This window comes from Phodopus roborovskii, unplaced genomic scaffold (assembly GCF_943737965.1).
Source record: "Phodopus roborovskii unplaced genomic scaffold, PHOROB, whole genome shotgun sequence".
In the NCBI taxonomy this organism is placed as follows: domain Eukaryota; kingdom Metazoa; phylum Chordata; class Mammalia; order Rodentia; family Cricetidae; genus Phodopus; species Phodopus roborovskii.
The window spans coordinates 16,321,938-16,341,616 of record NW_026126541.1 but is presented as its reverse complement, the minus strand read 5'-3'; the positions used below and the strand labels follow the sequence as shown (position 1 = coordinate 16,341,616).

The 19,679-nt window shown below is 46.6% G+C and overlaps 1 protein-coding gene across 1 annotated transcript in view; it reads right to left on the bottom strand.

The window, feature by feature from the left end:
• Window positions 1-19,679, bottom strand: part of Dnmbp (dynamin binding protein) — a 93,816-nt gene that overhangs the window by 17,069 nt on the left and 57,068 nt on the right. Inside the window, exons 5-11 of the mRNA XM_051200087.1 lie at window positions 10,317-10,510; window positions 9,628-9,727; window positions 5,058-5,205; window positions 4,391-4,408; window positions 3,645-3,844; window positions 1,950-2,080; window positions 1,010-1,114 (exon numbers count right to left, since the gene is read on the bottom strand). Coding sequence (XP_051056044.1) covers window positions 1,010-1,114; window positions 1,950-2,080; window positions 3,645-3,844; window positions 4,391-4,408; window positions 5,058-5,205; window positions 9,628-9,727; window positions 10,317-10,510 — 896 coding nt within the window. The remainder of the gene's footprint in view (window positions 1-1,009; window positions 1,115-1,949; window positions 2,081-3,644; window positions 3,845-4,390; window positions 4,409-5,057; window positions 5,206-9,627; window positions 9,728-10,316; window positions 10,511-19,679) is intronic.

Genomic DNA, 19,679 nt, shown 5'->3' with positions numbered 1-19,679 from the left:
ACTACTGTTCTACAAAAGGAAGCCAACAGTAAAATGACTCCTGATGACACTCTGCTCTCCTCATAGATCAGTGTCTTGTTCAGCCATCATCAGAGAAGCTTCCTCCTGCAGCAGATGCCAACAGACAATGTACAGAGTGAGAAACCTCAGAACCCTCAGCCCTAACCCTCACGTCACCATCAAACCCCTCCGGGCAGGGCTCAGGGAACATTGAGGAAGAGGACCCGGAAAGCGTGTAAGAGCCAGAGAGGATGAAGGGACACCAAGGGAACAAACCCTCCTACACAGCACAGCAGGGCTGACACTTGTGGACTCACAGAGACTGAGGCAGCACATGCCAAGGGCCCACATGGTCTGCACCAGATGGGACCCATCCCTAACCCAGAAGCCATCTCAACTGGTGCCTCCCTACACATGAAAAATTAATTTTCTCCAAGGGAGTCTCATTGGAGAAACCAACACTCTTAAGGGTAGACCGCATGCCCAGCAGTAGATGGCCAACGGCAAACAAACCAAGTGGTATCTTTGGGAGTTCTTAGTCTTATAACATCATTCAGAGCTTTTTTTTTTTTTAATTTTTAACATTTCTTTCTTTAAGCCCTACAAATTTTTCATTTTATACAATTCCCGAATGTGGGAACAAATATTTCTCTGTTTCTTGTACCTCTCCTTTCTGTTTGTTTTGTCCTATTCTGATTTGTCCATTTTGTTTTATCTTACTGTATTTTATTATTATTCCTTAGATGACTGTTTTCTAACGAGAGGCAGAAAGAGGGTGGATCCAGACAGGAGGGAAGGCAAGGAGAAACTGGGGGCATGGAGAGTATAGAAACCATAATCAAAATATAGTATGGAACAACTATTTTCAATAAAAGAAGAAAGATAAAGTGCTTATCTTCTGAAACGTGGGAGAATGGCCATCCAGCCCAGATTGCTTCTGTTAAACGGAGCGCTGTGAACAGGTCAGAGGAGGGAGAGGGGCCCTGGCTGAGGCCATGTTGACACTCACCCGGATGTGCTGGAGGTACAGGGACAGGTCCCGGATAAAAGATTTGATCAGTCTCTCCTGCATCCGGAAGTTCTTTTCTGTCTCTTCAAACACTTCATCTTTTAGCTGTTCAAAAGGAGTGTTTTTTTTTAGAAAGTTTGGGCTTTCTCTCAATAGACCTTATTTGCAAAACAAATCTTAGAAACATCTTTCACCAAAAAAAAAAAAAAAAAAAATATATATATATATATAAACTTGCTGTTTCCTTAATCACATCAAACTGAGTTAGGATGCCTGCCTTTCTGAAACACATGTGGACCTGCCTACTTCCAAAATGACTTCCCGGCTGTGTCCTGGTCAGGCTGCTGCGGGCCTCTCCATTCCTGGGACCACCCCGTCTGCCCACCAGGCCCTTCCTCGTACATGTTCCAGCCTTGCATCTCCTCCCCCTGCTCCCTCCGCATGGAGGCTCAGAAGTACTCAGATGAAGTGTGCTTTCACCAATATGTCAGTGTTCACAAAGCGCGAGACTCTCCACTCCTGTTACCATCTGTACGCGGTGCACAGGATGAAGTCTGGAGACTTCCAGGTCTGCAACTGCCAAGCTGTGGCTCGGATTGCTCAATCTCCTACTTTCCTGTTCCCCTCTTCGTAACATAAGGCATCCTTCTACATAAATCCCTTTGAGCTTATATGTCTGCACTGTGGATCGGGTCTCCAAGTAGATTTTAAGTGTCTTAGAGGTATGAAGACCACAGTAACTAGTATAGGCTGACCAGCTGGCCTCCTAAATTTGTCTCTGTGCACACTATAAGCAGCTTAGGCTGCAGGGCCCTATCTCCAGTAACTGGCAAAGCCAGAGGAGGCACTAGGAAGGGTTCTGTGCCAACCTGTGCCAGCAGCTGTCCCCAGGGCCTGGCAGGGCTGTCAGACATGCTGGGCCAGCAAGCACGGGGCTCACCTGAGGAGCGAAGCCAGTGAGGTGTTTCAGGTGGCTGCTGACCCGGTTGGACTTCTTGATGATGGAGTGGATGTTCAGCTTGGAGATCTTCTCCATCAGGCTATCTTCATCACCTTTGCGGTACTTAAGCACTAGGATTCGAGCCAAGGCCACTGGTCAGAAAAAGCCCCCTTCCCTCTCAGTCTGAACTCAACTAGCCCAGAAACAGAAGTCTTTATAAAAATAACCATAAAAGGAAATTAACCCAGACATGAATGAGTCTTTGTCTTTGATAACTTATATTGAGCAGACAATACATTAGTCCAAAGAACCAGTCTAGACAGAGGCATGGTTGCCCAGGTAGAAAGAGACAGGAGCCAGGGAAAGGGTTGGGGATAGAAAGGCAGCAGAGGTGTAAGGCTGGGGACCAGGGACATCTGTGAGTTCAATGCTCGGGTTTGTCACTAATCAAGGCTCAGCTTGATAAAAGCCATTTTACCTCTTTGAGCTTAATACTTTTGAGCCATGTAAGGTTAGTGTATGATGGTCGAGTATACACATGAGATATTTATACCCAGCGATCTCACATAGGAAAGCCACTGCATCATACTTCAGGCATGGCTGCAGAAACATGTGGAGACTACAATTGATGGGGACGGGCAGGTGGAGCAGAAAGGACACCCTGTCACTGTGGAAGAGGACGTTATATCAGGAGGCTGGACCTAACGGAAGGGCTCTAACGGCAGAGAGCCCCAAGAGTCCCAGCAGGCAAGGCAGCAAGTGGGTTCCCTGTAAGTTACTGTAACCCCAGCTGCGTGCACGAAGAGCCAGGGAGAAGCCTGAGACTTGTACGTGACCAACCTCTGCACCCTGACTCGGTGCTGTCACCACGCCGCGCCTGTTGAGTGTTAGTAAAAGCTGTGGCAGAGAATAAAACAGTTCAGCTCATTCTAAGAGGGAACGAGTGGGCATCGCAGTCAGCCGATGCACAGGGCTGACAGGGGACATGAGGGCTCCTATCAGGAGGCACAGATGGTAACGAAGGGTCTAAGGGGAGGAGAGGCTGGAGGTTTTGAAGACAGAAAGGCTGGATTTAGTAGGTAGCATAAAACTGGAATTCCATGAGTCACAAAGTAACTGAAGCAGGTGTTGAAAAGGCTCGCTTTAGAGGACCTGACAGGACAGTGTGTCAAAGGACCCCCACCCCATCACCAGTCTAATCCAGTGGGTTCCCAGCCCTCCTAAGCTGCCACCCTTTAATACAGTTCTTCATGTTGTGGTGACCCCCAACCATAAAGTTATTTTATTTCTACTCCGTAACTGCAATGCTGCCTCTGTTATCAATCATAATGTGAACATCTGATATGCAGGCTATCTAACATTCGATACCCAAGGGGGTCTCCACCCGCAGGTTGGGAATCAGTGATCTCGTCCCCCTGCAGGGACATTTTCTGTCCCACTGTTTAATCATCCTTTCCTTGTTCCCAGCTGTCCAGAGTGATGCTTAGTTATCATCGCCTTCTCTCTCTCAGACCACAGCTGCCCCAAATTCTGTCACTGCATAACTGTTTGTTCCTCCTGGCCCCATCACATTAGCCACCCCCCCCCCAACATCTTTGTCTAACTCTTGGAAAGTAATTCTTTAGAGAAAAGCCTCCTCAGAGGGAGGGCCTGGCAGCCAGGAAAGCTCCTTTATAGTAACTGAGCCTATCTCACCTAGATCCTTCCGACGCTTGTATTCATTAATGTTAACATTGATTTCTTTGACGGCAAGCACTGCGCTGGTTAAGGGCACTTTATCTGGATGGGACTCTGGGGTGGAGTTCAGCAACTCCATTAGCAGCAGTGGGTAACGCATTATTCTCTGTACTGGCTTGATGAGGAAGGAGCCCAGGTTGATATAATTGGTGCATCCCCTGTAAAAGAAAGCAGAAACGGACTCCAGTCAATGCCAGCGCTAAGGTGTTTCTGGATATCGTCTGCTATCCCAAAAGACAGTTTGGACCTCGACTCTTGAGTTCGGTTTTTATTTATTCAACAGATGCCATCCTAAACCCCAGAGTGATGGCCATGCTCTGAGATATGCAATGTTAAGTGACCATGTTGTACTAATTCCACAAAATGTACTAAACACAGTAAGACAGCCATGGCACCCGCAGGGAATATGAACTTCAGGGACCACTGCCACCATATGGGTGGCTAACCACTGACTGAAAAGCTGCTATACGGTACATGGCTGCATTACTGGGCACCTGAAAATTACTAAGCACTGTTATAGTTGCTTAGCAACAACCAAAAGCCATCGTTGCCGTGGTGTAAGAAAACAAGCACTAAGGAAATTAATAAAATATGACAAAGCACGTCTAGATTTCCGTCTATAAAGACATGAAAGCAACCTCCTAAGGGCTAGAAGAATCCACGGAATAAATGGTGTCTTCATCAGGCAAGTGGAGGGGACTTACCATTCGCTGTACAGGCTCCTACAGGGTGGAAGCAGGAGGAGAGGGAGAGGGAGAGAGAGGGAGAGAGAGAGAGGGGCGTTAGAGATGGCATTGATCCTCTCACTGTTCCCACAAGTCTACTCAGCAGACAAAAGCCATGCAGGACAGAAGAAAACCATGGATGCCTACAGTGAGTATGCCTGTGTAGACAGACAGCCACCATGTTCCAGGCTGCTTTGTGTCTAAAGACACATTGTCAGTCTGAGACATACCCACCCTCCCTCCCTCTCTTCCTCCCTTCTTTCTTTCCTCCCTCCACCCTTCCCTTCCTCCCTCCCTCTCTCTCTTTCTCCCTCCCTCCCTCTTGGTCTCACTGTGTAGCCTGGGTAGGCCTGAAAGTCACTGTGTAGACCATGTTGGACTTGAACTCACTGTCATTGTGCCTCAGCCTCCTATGCTAAAACTAGAGGTACTTGTCACCACTCCTGGCTTGCTCATGAAGCGATACGATCAGGAAGTCACTTAGATTTCCATGACAAAATGACAAGGAGCAAGATACAGCACAGGAGACATGACACAGAGTCACCCATGTGTAAACTAAGGTTGGCAGGTAGACAGTATAAGCATGGGGACGTCTGAAAGGCAGGTGTGACAGCAACGGCAGAGGCGGGCCCATCAAATCTCTTACTTGAGATCTGCCAAGAAGCCCTGAAGATGCTTCTGGATCTTCTCGTCCTTCTCATAGATTTCTAGCAGTGCAATGGCTTCATCGTGGTTCTGGCAGTAAACCCTGTACGTTCCCTCAAGTTCATCCCGATGATCCAGAAACACGGGTCCTTTGGAGCACACACAAACACACACTAATGTCAGGGCTATTCTCAGCATCCTAAATCCAAGGCATATCAACTAACGTTATGGTCATTCAAGTTCACCTGCTATAAGAAACAATAAGACAAATCCATCAGTTTAATAATACTCCTGTAATAGCTTAAAATAGAAATCGTTTACCCCACAACCGAGAGAACCATATCACCCATGTATTTATTTTCCAGAACACGTATTTACACGTTCTGCCTTGATACAGCTCCAGGCCCCTTCATGAAGACAGAGAATAGCAGCTGCAAACACACTCCAAGTGGTCACATGACCAGGCCCTATGACCCTCTTGCTCTATACTCTCTCTCCAGGAACATCTGCACAGGAATGAAAACAATCCCTACCCAGCAGTGGTTTCTAGCTCCGTGTACAACATAGAAACATAAGGGCACAAATGCAATCTACTATACTACTTTAAATATCTGAGTAAAAACGCTCCACCTGCAATGTATGCTTTTCTTCTTTGGTCCTTTAATTTTATTTGTTTATTTATTTTGTTTTTGTGAGACAGGGTTCTCTGTGTAGCCTGGCTGTCCTGGAACTGGCTCTGTAGACTAGGCCGGCCTCGAACTCACAGAGATCTGCCTGCCTCTGCCTCCCTGGGATTAAAGATATGTGTCACCACTGCATTATTTTTTTTAATTTTAATTCTCATGTTTGGCTGCATGTATGTATGTGCACCAGACCAGAAGAGGGAATCAGATCCCCTGAAACTGGATTTATAGACAGCTGCGAGTCACCATATGGGTGCCGGGAATCAAACCCAGGTCCTCTATCTACAGAAGCAAGCGCCTGCTGCCCGAGCCATCGCTCCAGCCCCTCATGTGTGTTTCCTCATAGATGAAGCATGAGCCTGGCCCCCTCCACATGTCCACTCTATGACAGAGGTAAGCAGCCAAAAAAACGGCATTTAGGCCCGATTGAGTGGGACTGAGGCTCAAGGTAATAAATGAAATATCTAATGAACAGATGTGCCAGTTAGTGACAAACCACAGGTTACTGTTTTCCCTGTAGTCACAATGCAAGCGAATGTTAAAATTCAGCCAGAAATCAGTAACAGTAAATAAAGACACAATGTTTCTTTTCTATCCAGGTCCACAGACTCTGGGCAATCTATTGTAGGCCAAGTGGTCTACAGCCGGTTAGGCATAGCACTGACCCCAAAGTAAATTTCTACACAATGATTTACTTTATTTTATGTGTGTGGGCATGTTCTGGTGCTCACAGAGGACAGAAGAGGGCATGAGAGCCCCTGGAGCTGGAAAGGAACCACCTAGCAGGAACCCTAGGAGCTGAACAGCGAGCAATCCCAATTGTGAAGCCATTTCTCCCTCCCACGGGCTTCTTTTGGAGCAGCTGCCTCAACTCTCTGCATTACTAAAAGAACTCTTCCACTTCCCTTCATTCCTTCTCTCTGTATATTGCGTTCATTTCCCTCTCTTGGCCTCAAAGACCCTCCCTTCACTGGATGCTCTGTTTCTTTCCATTTACTCCCTACTCAAGGCACTGGCTTGAGGTCGACTTGAAGGCTGGCCTTGAGGTTGTCTGGACTGGAGCTGTGCCAGTCTCTCTCTCCCAGCTCCCTCCCATGTCACTGCGGCCTCCCCCTGACCGTCCTCCTGAGGCTGACCCTCCTGCCTGGATCTGAGCCTTCCTCTCTAAGGCCATACTACTGTCCCATCTGCCTTCAGCACATCGAAGCCCAGCATCTAACTTCTCTTCTGACTTACAGTAAGAACGAAAGGAGGAACTGAAAATAAACACTGTCTGTGTTTATTATACCTATGAAGGTGGGGCTGCTTGGCTACTGTAATTTCTCACTCAGTTGTTGTTCTACTATACATTTTCTAAGAGACAGTGTAGCTCTTAGACTAATTGTAGCTCAGAGGTCCACTAAACACCTTGTAAGGCCAACACCTGTCACTTAAGAGTATGACATCCTGACCTGGAAAGTACTAGGAGACAAAACTACCCCAACTGAGGACCCAGGAAGGGGCAAGGATGTCACACTCTGAGATGCTACTCGTACGGGGATCCTCTTGATCAGGTGGTCATCTGAGTCCTGACTGTGTTTGGCCATGTCACCACAAGCTCTCTCTATCCATCTTCTAAGATTGCCGTCCCTCAAGCCCCAAACACTAGCTGGTACCTAAGACATCTTTTGTTATGGAACATTCCTTTATACCAGGCAAAGATGTGCTCTTGTGATTGGTTTTATAAAGAGCTGCATGGCCAATAGGTAAGCAGGAAAAGGTTGGGGGGACTTTTGGGGACAGAGAGGACTTGGAGAAGAAGAAAGACAGCATGATACAGAGGAAGCAGGACATTCAGGAGGAGAGATAAAAGCTACAAGCCACATGGTAGCATGCAGATTAATAGAAATGGGTTAATTTAAGTTATAAGAGCTAGTTAGAAACAAGCTAAGGCGGAGCTTTCGTAATTAATAAGAAGTCTCTGTGTTGTTATCTGAGAGTTGGCTGGCAGGACAGAGAAAGACTTGTTACAGTCTTTGGTATAAATGGGGGTGGGGGGAGCCATGCTGGTAAAACAAGGACCACCTGAGGGCCCAAACATAACACATAATGAAACATAGTGGGGGGAAAAGTGAGTGATTAACCCTCCCTAGAGGTCAGCTAAACGTTTCACCCCCCCCCCCATTTTAAATAAATCACCTGTATATACTTCAAATGCATGGCAAGATCTTACAAACACCAGCCTTCATACCTTATTACTGAATCCAAGATGGGGTAACAACAACAGCAATAACGGTACTAAGCTAGCATACAACAGTACTCTGTATAACAGAGCTTCACCGTGTGAGCCTGAATGACCAAATGAGCCACATGACCACAGGCAAATTTCCTTCTCACTGTTCACATGTGTAAAACAAGGTTAGGCTGCCTAAACCTCACAGGAGGAAAACTCTGAGATCCAGGAGGCTGCCTCACCTCAAGGCCTGTCTCCACCTTAAGGCAGGCAGGTCCTGACTCTACTCGACATCAGCCTTAGAAAGTCAGGTAAATGCAACAGTCGGACCTCACTCTCTAGTAGTCAGCTTAGGCACACCACCAGATAATGACAAAGGGAAACCTGATGGAGTTTGGGGAAAGGTCTGCAATTGAAATGGCACTTAATCTGTTTGAAACAGGGTCTCGCTATATAGCTCTGACTGATCTGGAACTTGCTATGTAGACCAGACTGGCCTGAAACCAGTTTCAATCCTCTTGCCTCTGCTTCCAAGTGCTGGGACTGCAGAGATGTACCCCATGCCCAGCTAAAATGACATCTTAAAACGACACAGGGTCTCTTTGCTAGATGTTGAGTTTAATGGGACAGCTGCAACTGTGAAGAGCTTGTTTATGTTTCTACTAAAACAGCAACATTATAGTATATCCCTCTCATGACATCCCAACGGAGAATGGCAAGGGATGGAGGGACCCTCCTGTCCCAGGTTTTCCCCCACCCTTGGCTCCCTTTGATGATGCTGGACTCATCCATTATGAGGAGAGTCCACAGAGAGGCTCCATGACAAGGCATGGAGCTTGAGACCCAGAAGACAGCAGGCCAGGCCAACAGCCCAGCAACATCCCCAGGAGACCCCTAAGCTAGAAGCACATCTTAGCCACTTCTAGTCCTGTCCACAGAACCTAGAGATGTATGTTTACTGATTAAAGTTGCTAAATGTCCATTTACATGGGGCAAAGGTAATGGATAAGTCTCCTTGGGTATAAGAATCAAATGAAGGTTCTTTGACACACACTCTCTCTCTTTCACGATTATATATATATATCGAGACATAGTTTCTCTGTGTTGCTTTGGAGCCTGCCTGGAACTTGCTCTGTAGTCCAGGCTGGCCTTGAACTCACAGAAATCCTCCTGCTTCTGCCTCCCGAGTGCTGAGATTAAAGGCGTGCACCATCAATGCCTGGCTCTTTGAATTTTGAGACAGGGTCTCATATAGTCCAGGCTGGCCCTCAACTTGCTATGGACTTGAGAACAACATTGAACTTCTGATCTTCCTGTCACTACCACCTGTGTGGCGACATCCTAGCAACAAATACACTGTAACTCACCATTAGGACACATAGCATAGAGCTGCAATGAAAGCTTCTAAAAATAAGTAAATAAATAATAAAAAATAAAGCCACTATTACTACGGCATATTCTGATACTTTATTTTATTGAAATAGTGAATGTGATCCACTACGTTGATCTCATGACCCTCCAGCCTGAAAGCCATCCTACCCCAAACTTCGATTGCTAATACAGTAACCACATCAAAGCAGACTGAAGGAAGAGAGGAAGCAGGGTGCACACAACCTCTGCACATCAGCCCCCTCCCCCACCACACCCAAGCGGGACACAGCTGCATGAGCTCATACCTACAGCATCGCTGATTTCCAAGGCCGCCAGCAACTGCTTTGAGACTTTAATCACCGTCTGCATATTTCCAAAAAGCCCCTCAAAGTCAACATTTGGTACCTGGGCAAGAGAAGCAGAGCATCAAGATGCATGAGATGAAGCGAGGGAAGCATCACTCACATCAGTGTTCGCCAAGGTCACCCACTTGATTCACTCCACCAGCTCTACAACAGGCATCCAGCATCATCTCTGGCATCACCCTTTGTCCCTAACTAAGGTCTAGCTCCAGAGTGTCCCTTCAGGGATCACTTTGAGCTAGAGGGGCCGTGGGGTTACCAGAAGGCGGGGCTTTTGGCAGGTGGGGACTACCGGGAGGAAGTTAGGTCACTGAGGAGGGAGCTGAGGCCCCGCCCCCTCTTGCTCTGCTTCCTGGCTGCCAGGAGGGAGCAGCTTTGTTCTAGTGCACGGTCCTTGCCATGCATGACGTGCTCCTTTGCCACAGGCTCAAAAGCAACAGCACCAGCCAACCACAGGCTAAAACCCGAAGCTGTGTGCCATGGAAAGTCTGTTTTCCTGTACGCTGAGTCTTTATTCCTTCACCACTGAGACACTCAGTCTGTAACCGTGGTACCGCAGATGTCACAGCCTCACCCATCCCAGCACCTCAGGCCTAAAGGACCACACTGACAGGCTGCCGCCCATCGCCCACCTGTGCCTGCTGCAGCGGCACCATGACCCGCTCGATGCACATCTCCAGATCCCGGATGTAGTCTTTTTCCGTCTGTACAAGTTCGGCCACCACCTTGGCTCTCTTCTCCAGCATCCTCTGCTCCGGCTTTTCAGGGGACACAGACCCAGTGGGGGCCGCCAGGGATGAAGACTGAGAAGAGAGGAGCGTCATGTCTGGAAGGGAAAGGAGGGCCCATTAGTGGCTGTGTGAAAGGAGGGCGCTCCAGCACTTGGAACCTGGAGGACCAGAGCTCTCCGGATTGAGGACCACCAGGAGAGCTGATCAAACATCCCCTGTAAATAAACACAGATGGGGAGCTCAGGAACTGTCTCTGCAGGGAATCCTCGCAACTGCCAGGCTCCTTTTCACTTTGGTTCCCAGAGCTGGGTCACTCTAAGAGGACAATTCACTATCTACTGGCTGCTCATGAAGATGAAAGGGCTGCCAGCCTTATCAAGAACTAATTTTTCTTAACCAGATATAACCCTCTTCATAACCTCTGCAGCAGAAATACCAGGCTGGGAAATGAGGACATGGATACAGCACATTACCAATATGGGGCAGGCAGTGAGGCGGCTCAGCTGGTAAACTTGCTGGCTGCCAAGCTGGAGGACACGAGTTCATTCCCTGGGACCCATGGTACAAGGGAGAGACCCGACTCCCTCAGGTTGTCCTCAGACCTCTACATGCTTGCTCTGATGGCTCAAGCACGCCACACACACAAAGCAGATTAATAAATAATCATGAAAAAATTATAGGCAAAAAGCTAATTTGAAAAAAGAAATATTATAAGGAGCACATAGCAATGCCAACTTGGAAACAGAGATGAGAGAAGCTGTTGGGGATTTACACCAGCATATTGTTAGGTATGTAAGAGTTGCCTCCCTAGCCAAACGATAACCGAGACTCACAACTCTCAGATGATTGGTTACTTCACACTGGTCCTAAAAGACAGGTATAGACTACTATAGACATTAAGTTCCTTAACCAAATTTCACTTTTAAAAACCCTGCCAGCTGTGGTGACAGACTCCATTAGTCCTCACACTCCAGAGACAAAGGCAGGGGGATCTCTGGGAGTTTACAGCCAGCCTGTGGACTCAGCAAGTTCCTGTCTACCCAGGGCTATCCATAGGGGCACCTCTTCTGACGAAGAAAAATAATCCTCGTTGTTACCCCTTACAATTTCTGCTGCTTGGATGCACAAGATGGGACTCCAGAAGAAACGCAGGGCATTGGCTCATTTAAGCACACGCGATAAAAGTAAATAATGAATCAGTCTCTTGTGGAGGTTTTCCTTTAAATCCTAGACCCTATTTAAAAATCTCAAATTTGTGAAGTAAATACAGGATGGAGTCTGAGCACAACTCGAAACAACAGAGATAGTGTTCACACTGCTGGTCTTTCAGCACTGGATTCTTCAAAACTCTTTTCTGTAGCCCCTAATCCTAAAGAGTTAGGAATGCCAGTGTTTACAGGGGGGGGGGGGGGGGCGGGACATCGTGTATCGCAAAGCAAGGAGGCCCTGGGGGGAGGGGGAGATGCTAACAAAGACGGGGAACCAGGGAAGGGCAACCGGCCCAACCAGGCACTTCAGTATCAAAATTAAGTCAGCACACCAACACATTATAATCCATTGAATCACGCAAGAGCTGGGAGCCCACAGCCCTAACGCACAGAGGGAGAAGAGGAGAAAACAGATGTCAAATTGTAAGAACCAGAAAAATGAGAGACACCCCCCCCATTAAAAAAAAAAAAAAAAAAAAAAAAACACCACAAAAAGGCATCTTTGCAGACATGGTAGTGTATCTTTGCAGACGTGGTAGTGCAGGGCTCTAACTCTGGCCTGCTCTACATAGAGAATTGTAGGCCAGCAGAGCTGCAGCATGAGACCCTGTCTCAAAAACAAACAAGACTCAAATCAGTACTCAGACGCCAGTGATGAAGATGGGGCTGGGATGATCAGGGTATCTGCAGTTTTCAATTTATTCTTAAACACTATGTGGTAATTACAAAAAAACGAAAAGAAGTGACTGCACAGGGGAGAAAGGACATCCTGACCTTCAAAGTCAAGGTCACCAGAAAGGGGCAACAGATGTCACATGCCTAGAAACATGGGGACATCATACACACTTTTTGCAGTATTCTAGTCTCAAATGTTGGTTTTGAAATGAATCTTAGCCGGGCAGTGGTGGCGCACTCCTTTAATACAAGCATTTGGCAGGCAGGCAGGTGGATGTCTGTGAGCTCAAGGCCAGCCTGGTCTACAGAGTGAATTCCAGGACAGCTTCTAAAGCTATACAGAGAAACCCTGTCTCAAAAAAAAAAAAAAAAAAAAAAAAAAAAAGAAACAAATCTTGGGGAAACATCAAATCCAAGTTGAGGCAGCTTCAGATTACAGAAATGACTACACCAATGTAAAACCCTTGCAGTACTGACTCCTTTAAGGTCACATTAAGAAATATCCATGCTCACTTGTGCCAGGCCCTGAGTTTTCTTCCCTACACGGCAGAACACACAGATGCCAACTAGGGGGCTACACAGGCAATAAACTCTCAGACGACCGAGAAGGGAGAGAAAAACTGAAAGAGTAAAAGGAAAACAATGGCAATTTTCTAGAAATTGAACATTATCCAAAACACAGTTTAAAACAGCAGCCAGTATCTTTCTTGAACTTTCTTTTTTGGCACAACGAGTGGCAACATTTCAAACATCCTTCTCATTGCATCACGGCCGGCGGCGCTAACGTATCATTCAGAAACCAACTGTTCTGTACCTACAGCTGAGTTAGTGCTGTGCTGGGGATGGAGCCCAGGGCCCAACACGCTTCTTTACCCCTAACCTGGGAAGAAAATCTTTTTAATGAAATTGGTGTAAGTTTCCTTGTGGCCTACTCAGTGGTACTTGTCTATAACGCCACTTTGGAGGAGGCAGGAGGGTCCTGAGTTCAAGGTCATCCACAACTACAGCATGAGTTCTAAGCTAGACTAAGCCACATGAGACCTTGTCTCAAAAAACAGTGATTTCAACTTGATAGGGTTTGGGGGAAGGGGTTGAGGCAAAGTTTCTTTTAAAAGCCCTAGCTGTCCTGGAACTTGCTCTATAGACCATGATGGCCTAGAATGCACAGAGATCCACCTGCCTCTGCCTCCCAGTGCTGTAATTAAAGGCGTGCACCACCACGCCCAACTTCAAAGTGACTGGTTCTTAATTCCTACTATCTTAGATCTTGCTAGTGGCAAACTGACAAGAGAAACTCATTAATGCAAGACTAAAAATACTCCAAAAAGGGGGAATATTCACTAATTCCAACCACATGTGAGCTAATCTCCAGATTATATCCCTGAACTCACTTTATATGCCAACTCTTTAAAGTATGCCATAGCTATTATTCCCACTTAACAGCTTAAAACCCTAAGACTTGGGAGGCTGCAGGACTTGTCAAAGGTTCTGTGTGAACGAACCAACAGCAGCTCTGGAGGGGCAGCCTCAAAAGATTAAGTCCCAAATCTGAGCCTTTAGCCTGGTGCTGCAGGACTCTGTCATGGAAAAGGCCACTTTCTGCTGCTTTCTGTCTGTAACTGGAATCAAAGGTCTATTAGTGACAGTGACCGAAAGGACAAAGCACCAGGCAAGCTCTTACTCAACCAGAAGCCAGCAGCCCATGCCAAGAGATTGGGATTCTGTTTATATTAAAAATGAGAAAAAAATGTATCCTAGCCATTTTTTTTTATTTCAATAATGACACATTTTTTTTCCCTCTAAACTTTCAGAATACATCCCCCCCCTCCACAGGCTCTTAGCTACTTAAACAACAACACCCAAACCTGCTATTTAATAAGATAAAAAGAAAGTCCCTTTGTGGGATACTGTTTGCAAGCCTGCAGTTTCCTGGGTACCACTCCTGGGGATCTGACTCAGCAAATCTAGGAGGGACCCAGGAATCTGCATATGTTAACAAATCCCCAAGTGTTCCTGAAGCCATTAGTGATTTTCTCCCTCCACCGGACCACTCTCCAGACAAGTCTGAGATCACTCCAAATGTAAAACTGATTCCATTAACCCACACCTGCTTTTTAAAAAAGTTTGCTGTACCATTTATAGGGTTGGAAATGTCATTCGTGGGTAGAGCTCCGGCCTAGGATGCCAGGGGTTCAGAGTTGGTCCCTCACACCGCACAATGAACAAACAAGAAGTTTAGTATTGGGAAAACCAAGCGAGGGAAGGACTTCATCTTCAAGTAGCGGCGACAGGCTCTGAATCTTACCCTGGGAGCCCTGCAAAAGTTCGCCTCTGGGCAAATTCCTCATCTGTAAAACGAGAACACCTGTTTGGCTGAGTCCTTGGAATTAAACATGATAACTCAACAAAAGGTAGTCCTTTTCCCACGGTGGGTGAGACACTGCCCTCAGCGGCAGACAAGAGTGAGGTCCATTAGCTAAAAAGATGCCCTGTGCATTGGTTCAAAAACCCTATTTTCCTAAAAAGAACAAAGTCTGGAGATAAGCAATCACACCGAGAAAACTGCGTGAGGCATCAGCCTACCAACAAATACCTGTGCAGACCAGCGGGCGCCTTCTTCCTAACAGGTGTTAAGAAGTGGGGCTGATTGCACGAATTTAGTGATTTAAAGCAAAAAGAAAAAGTATTTGTCGGGTTTCGGGCCGTTGTCGTCCCGCTTTCTGTTGCCCACCCTCACCCCCCAAAAAAGCAAGGCCAGTTCTTGGCAGGTCTGTGAGTTACCCTGGATTCATTTCCACCAGCGGGCGGACCCACAGCTTCCTCAGATGCAAAGCCAGGCCCGGTTCCTTTGCCTAGAGAGAGATCGGTTGTGCGCGGGAGAGAAAGCCCAGCGCCCCGGCCCCGGGTCCCACGCTGCACTCTCTGCACCCGCGGCTTCCATCATACCTGCAGCCTCGAGGTCCCAGGCGCCAGTGTGCAAGGATCAGCAGAGGAGCCGAACTTTCCCAGTGTCTAGAAAGTGCCTGGGGCCCTTAGGGCCCGCCAAGTAAGGTCGGCCCATCCCCTGGCAGTACGAATTTCCCTCTGAATCACCAGAAGCACGCAGGCACCGCCGCGGGGCTGGCGGTAAAGGATGGAGCCGGACTACATCCCTGCTGGACCAAGCAACCACGCCTGCGCAAAACCCTTTCCTCTTACTCCTAACCCCCTGAAATTCCACCTCAGCACACTATTAGATACTGCTTTTTCAACCACATGCTAAACTTTGTTTGAGAAGGCTGTCCTTTTCCCGGAGTGAAGTGGGCAGCATTGTCTGCCTGGGCGATGCCCTCACTTTGCCCTGATTTTACAAACAAGACCCAGCCCTTCAGAAGACCCAGAGGTCTCAGGGGCACAGGCTCAGGTTAGTTAGAATCTAGAACCATGAGTGAGTGGCATCTGGACTCTTCACATATTACAAACATTTACACTTCAAAGCAATCTAGGGAGGAGAAAACTTCAATGTGTCATTCTGTAAATAAACAAAGAGAAAAGGAAAAACGAAAGGAAAAATTGGAAACATTGCTATATATTCCTAAATGCACACGAATAAAATGTAAGTGTGCAGAGAAAGTTCTGGAAGGGAGCACACTAATTTCACCATTGAGCCAGCCTCAGGGACGCTGAGATCAAAGGGGATTTTAATTCAATCGGCACTTGAGAAATTTTACTGAGTGCTGGGATTGGAACACAGGGCCCTTGCACATTAGCTATGCACGCCACCTCTGAGTTACACTGTCAGCTTCCAGTCCGGATTGTGTGTGTGTGTGTGTGTGACAAAAGGGCATAATGAATTTTTAAGAAAAAGACATGACATCCCAACATACTCTGTACAGATGAAACTAAGCAATCCCAGACTCTACTTTTGGTGTGGCCCTTCCCACAACTGAAAAGAACCCTCCTCCGGAGGCTCAGGTTGAGCGTGTTGGTTGCTTCCCTCCACCATCAGAAGGTGCACCTTTGATGGCTTGTTTTAAACTTATTTAAACAAATATTTATATGGCACTTAGGCTATTCAGCAAACATTGCTTCAGGCACTGGCCTCTTCCGAACAACCTTGCTGTTACTTTTGTTTTACTAATGATGGTTGAGAGTAGGGACCTGGGTGGTCACCCCCTGTGCTGGCTGTCCCAATTCTACTTCTGGTGCTTTTCCTGCCGATAGGGACCTACAGGCCACTTTTAGATTTGGGTAGCCATCTGGGATGATGGAGGAGGACAGTTTTAAAGTACATTCTACACGGTCTTTGCAGCCCAAGGTCAGCCATCATAACTGCAGAGTCATCACTTGGTACAAAGGCTGTATTCAAATGATGTCTACTAAACCCACTAAGTAGAAAACAAATTATAAAGCCATCAGATAAAACCTGACTCTTCCCACACACAGAGAATACTCTGTGGCATTCCAGAGATTAGGGCTGAAATGATACAGGAGAAACCTTTCATTTTAAAAATCAAAAGACCAACAAAGACATGGACAGTAGATAAAACTTGTAAATTTTCTACACTTCTTACTTTAAAAAGGCTTTATATTTGTGTATTTATAGAAGAAGTATGAGGAATTGAACCAAGAACCTCTAACTCTGCCTCTGAACTAAACAATTCCCCAAAGAGACCTTTTAACTCAAAGGTTCACTTGTAGGAATTTGTTGTGAAAATAATTGGACAAGTACACATACGTGTGCGAGCACAGACATAAGCAGTTAAGACCACTTGCTGCTCTTGCACAGGACGCTGTTCTGTTCCCAGCGCTCACAGGGCACCTGACAACCCTCTGTAAACCCAGTTCCAGAGGGCTCTGACGCCCTCTTCTGACCTCTGTGGGCACTGGCAGAGACATGCATTTTTTTTTTTTACTAAATAAAATAATAAAGCTTAAAAATAAGCTTAGAAATCACCTAAACAGAAACAATCAAAAGTTCCTTGAAAGCAGACTATGTAAATAAAGGATTTCATGTCCATTTAACAGAAACTATTATAGCCATTAAGATTTATGTAAGGGGCCAGAGAGATGGCTCAGAGGTTAAGAGCACTGGCTCTTCCAGAGGTTCTGAGTTCAATTCTCAGCAACCACTTGGAGGCTTACAATCATCTAAAATAGGTTCTGACAACCTCTTCTGGTGTGCAACACTCATATACATAAAATACAAATAAAAATTTTAAAAAGATTTATGTAGGGATGGGATGTGAATCGGTAGGTAGAAAGCTAGGCTTGAGTTTGATCACCGGTACTTCATAAAAACAGACATGGTGGTATAGTCAAACTTTCTTTGGACCACTGGCTCCCAAATAATGACATGGAGACTTCTTATTATTCATGAAAGCTTGGCCTTAGCTTGGGCTTGCTCTCAAGTTGCTCTTAAAACTTAAGTTAACCCATTTATAGTAATCTATGTTCTGCTATGTAACTCATTACCTCTCCTCAGTCCTGTACATACCACTTCCTCTGTGTCTGGCTGACAAATTCCCCCATGCCTCAGATTCCTCCCAGAGTTCCTATCTCTGCCCAGAATTCCTGCATACCCCCTCCTGCCTAGCTGCTGGCCATTCAGCTCTTTATTAAAACCAATTAGAAGGTGTCTTGGACAGGTGTGGAAGCACAGACACACATCTTTACACAGTGTGATCAAATATCCCATAACGAGGTGGTGCCAAGTTACAAATTCCAACACTCAGAAGGCAGAGGGTAGAGAATGATAGCACCCAGAAGGCAGTGGGTGGAGAATCGGAAGTTCATGGTCATCTTCAGCTACACAGCAAATTTGAAGCTGGCCTGGGATATACAAGACTTTATTTCAAAAGAAGAGGGGGTGGGGATTTAACTGTCTAGGTACCTGTGTACTAATATCCAATTAAACAATCAGCATACAAAATAGTTTATGAAAAAACTAGTTTGTTTAAAAGGGAAAGTTTGTTGTTGTTGATTCCTATTTATCTGTATGCCTGTGTTTGTTTCTGTTTAGTCTGCAGGTTCACAATTTGCATGCAGGTATGCAGAGACCAGAGCAGGTGGATGGGAACCAAACCTGGTCCTTTGTACTCTTAACCACTGAGCCATCCCACAGCTCCCAGGAAAGGTACTTCAAGTGCACATATTTGGAAAGTGCTGAAGGGGTGGACATTGTGAGTTTCTGATGTATGTGTACTGTTAATATCACACAAGAAAACTGTGGAGTGGGAGAAAGGGTATTTGCTATCACACAGTATTCAGAGACTTTGTAAGTCTTTCTCAAACCCTTCGCCTGAGCGCCCTTCCCTGACCTAAGAATCTGTTTAAACTGTCGAGGAAAGCAGCCAATAAACATTGCTGAAACAGCACCTTGTAATGGTGAAACGATAAGCCATGGCAGCCATTGCAGTGGCTTCCTTAACTTCTGTGAAGATGGTGTTAGTCTGTGCAGCAAACCCCCAGAGGAAGCAGTCTCCAATCTGCTCATCCGCACCCCAGACCTGCCAGGAGGAATCATAAATCCTGGTTTTCCGAATTCCCCTGCCAAGGGCTGCCCCAGCCCACTTGCCCAGCCCCCATTCTTTCCCTCTGGTAGCCAGTTCACTTCTGTTTGGAGGTAGTTTCTCAGGAAACTCTCAAGCTGGGCTCACTGCCTTCTTCTGTGTTCAAGGAAAACGTTTTAGAAGGCTTAACTCTAAGGCTAATCCATTTCATCGCGGGATCCTAAATCCAACAGCACCGGGACAAACTTCCCCTGTGACCTTTGCTCAGGGACTGCCTGCTTTGGCCCTTAGCTGGGAGAAAATTCCTGCTGGGACAGATTCTTAGAACAGGCTAGAAGCCACTCCCCACTCTGTTCTGCAGGCTCCTTATCCAGGTTCTTGTCCAGAATCCAGTGCCTAATCCTTACGTCTGCAATTTATTCCCCCAAAGAATGCAGGGAGCAAAGTGCCAGTGTTGCCAGGTTTTGGTGTAAATCACACGGGGGGGGGGGAGGGGAGGGGGCCCTAGGCCTGCCCCAAATGATGTGACAGACTTTGATGATCCCTCACTGAAGGCCTCACCCTTTCTGTGGAGCAGAGGAGGGATGGGATGGGGGTGGATGGGGGACATGGGAGAATGGGAGGGAGAGGACACTGGGATTGATACATAAAATCTAATTAAAGAAAGAAGAAAAATGCAAGGGGCAACATTCACTAAATAAACACAACCCTGGCAAAGGTCAGTGGAGGCTTCAGATCGGGCTGCTGTCCACCTTTAGGTAGAAGTAGATTAACAAGGCAAAGACAGACAATTCATTTGAAATATATTATCACTGCTTAATAAGATTTTTGAGGAGGGTGGAGAGATGGCTCCATCAAGGGTACACACTGCTCTTCCAGAGAACTCGAAT